This window comes from Penaeus chinensis, chromosome 36 (genome assembly GCF_019202785.1).
Source record: "Penaeus chinensis breed Huanghai No. 1 chromosome 36, ASM1920278v2, whole genome shotgun sequence".
NCBI classification, from domain to species: Eukaryota; Metazoa; Arthropoda; class Malacostraca; order Decapoda; family Penaeidae; genus Penaeus; species Penaeus chinensis.
In genome coordinates this window covers 34,255,456-34,263,917 of record NC_061854.1, presented here as the reverse complement: position 1 = coordinate 34,263,917, position 8,462 = coordinate 34,255,456, and the positions used below count along the sequence as shown (strand labels likewise).

General features: G+C 36.2%; 1 protein-coding gene across 3 annotated transcripts in view; it reads right to left on the bottom strand.

Annotated features, from left to right (window-relative positions):
* Positions 1 to 1,439: 1,439 nt before the first annotated feature.
* Positions 1,440 to 8,462, bottom strand: part of LOC125045153 (transmembrane protein 263-like) — an 8,134-nt gene continuing 1,111 nt past the window's right edge. Inside the window, exons 2-4 of one of the 3 annotated variants that reach the window (XM_047642298.1) lie at positions 8,142 to 8,409; positions 5,669 to 5,819; positions 1,440 to 5,512 (exon numbers count right to left, since the gene is read on the bottom strand). In XM_047642298.1, coding sequence (XP_047498254.1) covers positions 5,307 to 5,512; positions 5,669 to 5,819; positions 8,142 to 8,183 — 399 coding nt within the window. In that variant the 5' untranslated portion in view covers positions 8,184 to 8,409 and the 3' untranslated portion in view covers positions 1,440 to 5,306. Of the gene's footprint in view, positions 5,513 to 5,668; positions 5,820 to 7,973; positions 8,016 to 8,141 lie in introns of those variants that run through there. The other 2 variants (XM_047642297.1, XM_047642299.1) reach the window with 2 other exon arrangements.

Here is an 8,462-nt window from a genome sequence, read left to right as displayed (position 1 = left end):
TGGTTAGAGATGAGCACTCTTAAATATTCCCATCATAGTAATTAAAAATTTAAGACACTACACATAGGACTTTAACATCCAGATCCACATTTAACCCAAAAATCTCTTGGCAGAAATCACCAGAGTTTATAATGCCAAGTCCAGCCACTGGGCGAGGGAGTCCGCTACACATAGCAGAACTTCCCCCTCCACGTGTTCTAGCACATCGCTGTGCATATAGCTATACCCTGCAGACCACAGTTTGTTATGAAAGCTGTACACATAACCCATCTCTAAGGGGTTAAGAAGTTGGGTTGACACCTGTATATGTTTGAGAACATTTTCAATTTTTTTGGGCACATCCCAACTTGTAAGCACATCAAATTCAGAGTTGTAAGTTTTTTTACCTCCAGGAGAAGATGAGAGAGCAAAGGGGCTTGAAAGCACAACAGTACACTTTCTACTCCACACCAAACCCTCTACAACAGCAACAGAGGGCAGTTACAGGAAAGAGAGCCTGACACCAGGGGATTAACCCAATGGTTGTGGATGTTGAATCTGTTGTTTACAGAGATGGCTCCATAACTGCTTTGTCACCAAAGTCAATTATTAGTCTTATCTCACTATTTCCTAGATTGTCAGATAAATATTTATGATCTTATTTTTATTGTTATTAGTATTTTCATAATGCCCAAGGCCATTATGCCCATATCCAATTTGCTGGTTGTACCACTGGAAAGGCAATAATTATACAACCTTAAAAGGTATTACTCCCATTTCTTTTGCCAAATATGAAAAAAATCAAGCTATTTTTTTTTTTTTTTTTTTTGGGGGGGGTATCTACAGAAACTGCTTTAGTATACACACAACTGAAAATAAAAATGAAGAGCTTTGAGAGCTGTAAGATAATTTCATCAATTTTATTTCTTCATGCTTGGCACTCCCTCTTAGGATTTTGTGGAAATATTTTATCTTTTTTCTTAGGACACATACCACTTGTGATACATTCAGGCAACTCATGGAAATACACAGAAATGGGAATAGTTTTTTATGAAGTCCAAATTGTGCACACTCAATTATCAGCAGTCATCTTAAGCTTTTACTGTTCATGCAGTAGTGAAGAAAAACTTTTATTTTCTTCCCAATACTGTAACTTGGGCCTTATACACATGAATAGTAGCCCCCATATGAGCACAATTATATTATAATATCAGAAGCAAGGTGTGCTTCCAGAACGAGCAATTCCCAAGTAGGTGTGGCAATGCATCCACAGAGAATACTGGGTATAGTTGTGACATTTTACCTCAACAACAGCCACAGGCTTTTTAATAATTAATTTGTCACTGTCTCCACTTATGACATCACCACTGCCTGTGCCCTCAGTGTACCTTCACGTACACTGTGGGTCTTAATGTCTGCTTATCTGACTTCTTTAAGAATGTGTAGGAAAATGAAAAATCTTTTCTGCCTCACATTTATGGACTTGACATCTTTTTTTTATTTATCAGAATATATATAAACTATCATGAGCAACAATCTTAATTACTATTTAACTATCATTTCCTTAATATGGTCTATGCTTATTCTAGGGCATGAATGTTCACCTGTAACCTTACTTCTTACCATATGCAATGCAAAAGTCCTATTCTATTACACTGGTAAACAGAGATGAGAAGTACCATTACTTTTAGACTTGGTAATTATCTTCCACATGAATACACAAAGCCAATCACTGCAACCCCAAGGAAAATAACTCCAAATCTACTAGTGGTACCTCTAGTTATACCAATTGCTAAAATAATGGCAACACAAAAAGTATTGTAAAAAAAAGTACTGGCAATACTTTACAATGGCACAATTGTTTTTCAACAAACACCATGAAATTGGAGCCTTTTTCCTAGTGGCTGCAGTAACTGGTACTCTTAAGTATATAATTTTCAAAGTGGAGGAAACTTTAAACAGGTTAGGCTCTGCTCACACAACTGAATAATCTCCAGCAGACTTTGTGTCATACACACAGGAATGCTGGTGTCTGGCAGGGTTGTCTGTCCATACCGGGCAGCTAATGCTCAAACTACAAGGCAGAGAGCCTTATCTCAACCACTAGTACCCTTCCTTGGTTTGGGTGTCAATTTTGCCCTAACACCGAGTATCAAGCAAGTACCATCAGGCAGTGCTCAATCGTTTGAACAGGTGTGAACAGGTCCTAACAGTACCAACAGTACTTCCCAACTCTGCAGGTAAATATCTCCATACATTCACTAGAATGGCATTTTGATTCATAAAATAGGCTTTAAAACTGCATGTACAAAGTTTCCTCACATAATACTTAGCTCCTGATTAACTTTAATTCCATAAACACTCCCTCCATTTCCTGATGCTTTATGAATGGACTCTACTGTGCTCACCATTCTATCAAGAAGTAAACCTGAGCCGCAACTAAATACTTTATCAAACTGTTTTATCAAGTGGTCCTCATCTTTTATAGTATTTATCATAATTCCACTGGCCTCTTATAACACACTAATACTGCATTTCTTGGAGGAAAACCAGAGTTGCAGTTCTCAGAGAAGTGTCCAGTATCACCATTAATTAGCCATGTACACAAGAAACTAATAACCCAATTTTAAAAACTAATCAATCATTTCACTTCAATTAACCAAGAGACATTTAAACAACTTTACCCTTTTGTTAATGATTTGTATTTTTGAACTTCTCCTCTTTGACACCTAAACTATTGTCATATAAAAATCTATTTCCAGTAGATATCAGTTTTATTAAAATATTGCACTAGAGCTGATTAGAGATTGTTTGTACTAAGGGTACTGCAACCAAAGCACCTTACTAAGACATTAATAATATCACATATGGTAAATCTCTGGATTTAATTATCAATAATGTCAAATCAACCATCATGTAATTTCATGTAATTTAATGACACCCTGGCTTAACATACCAAGTATATCTTCACTCTTAAATCTAAATTGACTTCATCTAAACACCAAAATGGACTCATTACAATCAAAATTATTGACTTTACCATCAAGATGTTTACTAATGGTGGTATGAACATCAAACAAGCACTGAAATTAAAGATATTTTCTTTTTTCTTTTTTTTCTATAATGCATCATGTACATATCAATATCATTGTATAACACTGGTATAAAAATAACTAGATAGAGAATGTTAAAAAAAAAATGACTTACATTTGTATGGCACAGTAATTTGTTCCCTGGAGATTCTCAAAATTTACAATCATACTTTATACAAATCAGTTTTCGTCAAACCCTTTTCTTGCCCACCAACATAGCATTTGCTTTAACTAAATTATTATAATCAAATAGATTACCTAGAACAGAATCTTTAGTGTAAGAGAGTACAGCATACATCTGGTTTATAATATGAGGAACTATGTACTGAAACTGAACTCGGAAAAGGAATATAAACTATATATTTGAAGCAAACTAAAAATAGATGAATGAGGAACTATACATTGATAAACAAGGAACTATATACTAGAAAAAGGGGAAAAAATGAATGAGCTCTATTAAGGAACTTGGCTATAAAAAAAAATCATAATAATCCTAGAAGTCCTTGTCAAAAGTGTGATCAGCAATGAGATCAGATTTACAAGAGAGGGCAAAAGCCATTTTCATCGTGAGCTCACATTTTTCTTGTCTGCAGCACAAGAAATCTGTAAGTTTACTCTTTTATGGTGAACATTTTCCTTGCAATGTCTTTCCTTAAACCTAATAGCATGCACATGAATAATTCTATGAAGATCCTGTAAAAACTTAGCTATTACATTTATTTTCTAAGCATAACAAATGGTTCTGGCAAGTTCAAAGTCCAGTTTCATAGGAATAACTGATATAAAAAAAAATTCTGCAAATTGTATGCAAAAATACCACCATCAAAGTCATTAGAAAGATTTTCCTCACATCAAAACCAACTACCATTTATTGCATCTGTTTTACAAATTAAAGTGTTTTTTTTTTTGTTTTTTTTGTCCTTTTTTTTCTACTGAATTTGCTAAAATCTAGAATATCTCCTCGACTCCATTCACAAAAATAATCTATTACTACTTCACTTCACTGTCATTCTTGCAAAAATTACTGTATCAACAATGCATAAAAAGCAATAACCAGGATATTACTTCCTGAAATCCTTTCTGCTCTCAACAGGTAAAAAGGTCTACCAAAAATAATGTATTGCTTTAATGCCTAAAGTACATCTACGTACCATGGAGTACAAAGCCAAACACTCACGATTGTCTCAATACCTAAAGTTACATTTTTGACAGACACAGTAGGTTACCAAGTCTATGGAAGCACTTTGCTTAATGGGAACCAAACTCTTTTCCCTTTAATCCTGAGTCTGACAAATCATGGCTGAAGCAGGTCTTTGGGGAGAAAAACAAGATAAAAAGAATATCCAAGCAAGGATTATCACCCTCTTTATGACTCGAGTACTTGGCCTAAACAAACTTGCCTTTGTTTCCCACCATCTCTATTCACAACACTAAGATCATTGGATACTAAACAGACAACTCCTTTACTATCATATGACAACAAGGAATCCTCCCACCATTAATCTCTTATGTAAAGCTATAATCCCACGATTACATACGCTCAAACAAATCCCATCCATTAAAATCTTCCCTGGGAAAAAGTATTCAGATTGTGTAAGTTTTCATAACTCTCAGAGAGCTCTCTGTTTTGATAATAATAACATGAATCTTCTCTTGATTTGCTCATGGATACTGGACAGACTGTTGAAAGAATGAACACCTACCTCAATGCCCAGACTTTGCTTTGTGGTTTTTATTTGCTCATTTTTGCTTCTGTGAACATACTCATTCTGGAAAGTTATATTCAGAATCCAATACAACTGTACTTCAAAGTGAACCTTCAACAGATTTCATATTAAAATGTTTCCTCAATAAATCCACAATACCATTTCCCTTACATACTGCTAATCTGTTTTTCTCCCTCTTATTCTCTCTTTTGAGAGGGAATCTATTTCACCAATTTCTGTAAGTATACTTTTTTTTACTATACAGTAGCACCTATCTTGATTTCTTAATTTTAATCCATTGTTTTTTTGTTTTTTTTCACATTTATTTACAATACCGTATCATAAACACACACAAAAGAGAGCAAGAGAAAAGAAAAAAAAGCTGCCAATTTTTTTGAAGCACTTGGATGTTCCTCTCATATGTAACTTCAATACCAAACAGCTACAGTAAAATAAGTGGTTATATACCTATATATAAAATGAGGACCAAAACTATAAAAATAAAAAAATTATACCACTATACCATCCCTTAGTCTGAATGTTCCTTTTTCTTTGTGGCGACCTTGGAGACGATGGCAGAAGCTCCTGAACCCACAGTACTGGCCACAGAGCCTGCCGTGCCCGCTACCGTTCCTACAACAGTGCCAGCTGTCCCGACCACGCCTGCCCCCACGTTGTAGGTCGTGCCAGCCACCCACTTCACACTCGTGACGCCTGCACCTAGGGTGTTGGAGCCTGCGAGGGGAAATGAGGCAAGGCTAGAAATACGTATGGAACTATGAAAAAAAAATAGTATGAAGCAAGCCTTCTTGAATTCGAAAAGAGAGGAGGAGAGAGGACGGCAAAGGAAGAAGAGGCAAGACAGAGCTGCTAATCCCTTCTCATACTCACCTACGTTATAGATGCCTGAAGCCACCCCAGACACCGCCCATTTCAGATAGCCCGGCTGCTGCTCCGGATTGGCCTCCGTGGGTGTTTGGGGTGGACTTTGCGTGGGGCTTGTGGCAGGGCTGGGTGTAGCTGGCGCTGCAGTTTCACTACCCTGGAAATGCACAAAAGACTACTATCTTGCATACACTATAACCATGAGACAATACTGCTGCAGGATGAAACACCACAACAAGAACAAAAAATGGTATCATGCATTTACTATATTTTGAAGCCAACTAGACCTTTTTTCAACACCATCTATGGAGATCTAGTTTGAATCAAAACAAAATTAATTCAACATTTCCATTTCTCAAACTGATAATGTATTTCCATTCACCAAAGGTCTTTGTGCTAGATACATTTTTAGTATTATTATACCTTTTGCACACATTCACCTCACCAGACAGTATTCTAAAAATTAATATATATCATTTTGGTCAAGACAACCTCTGTATAACATACATTAAAATTTCTTGATAAAATATTTCTAGAAGAAGTCAAAAACTTAAACAGAGGTAAGCAAACACTCTTGTTCTTGTCATGTCTTCTCTTATCTGAACAAATTTCAGCATGACAAGTGTTGAAAAAGGTATGAATGAGAAGAACCCTTTTCACAATAAAATATATTTAGTCAATATTTTGACATTACATCCTCTTCATTACTGCATGAAACTGAAACTTTTCATTTTCATATACATATTTTTCATCTAAAATTATGTTATATTGTTTTACCTAAGTTACTGTTATTCAGTTATGAAAATAGTAGCTGGAGCTAATATAAATAACAAAATAAATGCACCTTGACTGTTAGGCATAAGGAATAGCCATGGAACTATTCAATGCCTCCTTCAAATAAAACAACTGAAGCAATGACTTGAAACAAAATATGACAAAATTAAACCTTGTCATTTTCACCAAAACATTTTAAATCCATATCCATGCTGTAACCATAAAATAATAACAACATTTCACAAGTCAAACTATCTCACTCTAAAACCACTCACACTAATGAGCAACTAATGTGACACAATTTCCATCTTATTTTAGTGGACACTTCTCGTACCAACAATTTAAATAAAGTATTAATTTACATTAGACACTCCAAAGCAAGTGTCCACAGTGGACCCTCACAGCTGTCTAATTCAGTTTAGTGTGTAACAAACGAGCAAATGTTTTGGTCAAACACTTGCACCACACATGTGCTCATGGATTCCACATGTTTCATAAACACTGGGAGAGAAAGAGAACACCATATTTCCTCCTTTTCCCAGCCACTATGAAGTCAGTATAATGAATACTTTAGGAATTTAAAATCTGTATAATGAACTTGTTATAATGATGAAATATACAGGCTAAATTATACATGCTTGTGAGTCAAAGTTTGATCTCATTCTCCATTTAATGACATCACATCACAAATATCCTTTACTATCACAATCAACAGTTATAACAGCATATTACATAGGCCTATAGAAAAAAAATAAATCCCAAACTAAGCCATGAAAAAAGGACCATAAAGCTCACTTTCAAATCCTGAACCCATGACCTTTTCAATGAAGGTCAGTTTAAATACTATCACTGAACACAAGGTCATTTCCACTTTATAACCTCATTGACAGTTATACTCCCTCGCTTTCTAAATCTGCCTCACAATACCAAACTCATAAGGAGGCCATACCTTCGCCACGGTTATATAATATGCAATATTTTAATTAATAATCTTCCTCTTCTAGATACTGAAGGGTGTATTTGTGATCCAAGAGAAGGGAAAAATATTCAATTTCATGCATTAAATTGTCGAGAACATGAGCACGATTTTAATAGAATTCTGAATGCAGCTTGTGAATGCCTTGGTGAAGATAACCCATTCATGCTTTCATAAACTCAAAAACAAGATATGGCCCTTCTAAACCCCAAAGACTAATATCATTCAACTTAGAAACCCTGATATAAAATACAGACATCAAATTCATAAATCAGTTGCATAGTCTATACCAATATGCCTACTGCAAAGTGAAAATTAGCATATTTGGGTCCTAGATTCCAGAGAATATTTTAGAATGTAAAAGCTATACAATATAAACTCCCAGTCAAACTATCACCCTAGAGAATAGTTTTGCCAGTCTGCACAGCTGGACAGCAAACTCAACAATAAATATGGCTTCCCAACGACCACCACCAATTAAAAATTCCCGACCAGACAGTATAATTAGCACGCCATTCAGTACTTTCAACACACTCACACACTCTGATAGTAAATACCCACTACGTTTCCACACGAACAGGGAGACATGACAAGCTGTCACTCTCTCAAATGCGAAATACGTGATGAATAAACCTTCTCTCGCCCTGGTTGCGTCCTCCATTTAAGCCCATTAAATTCCCTTTTCGGCGATCACGTTTTGAAATTCCCACTCACGCCCTTCATAATTACCGGTCTGACGTAGCTGTAAATCCCCTTGATGTAGCTGGTCATCGTGGCCTTCCGCGTTGGACTCCAACCAGAAATTTTGCTCGAGTTTTTGCTGACTTGAAGGAAGAGGAAGACCTTGTCCTCCAGCTGACGGTCGCCGTCGCCTCGCACTTTTCGGCGATTTTTCCTCTTTTATCTCCAGGTTCCTTGTCTCTCCCTCTGTGCACGTGTTGCAGCCACTCTCTCTCCCCGTATTTCCGATGACAGGTCGTGCGTCAGCGAGTGCGGGCTCGGGAGGAAGGGAAAAAGACGGAAATCAACAGGTAACTGTCTACTTTGACT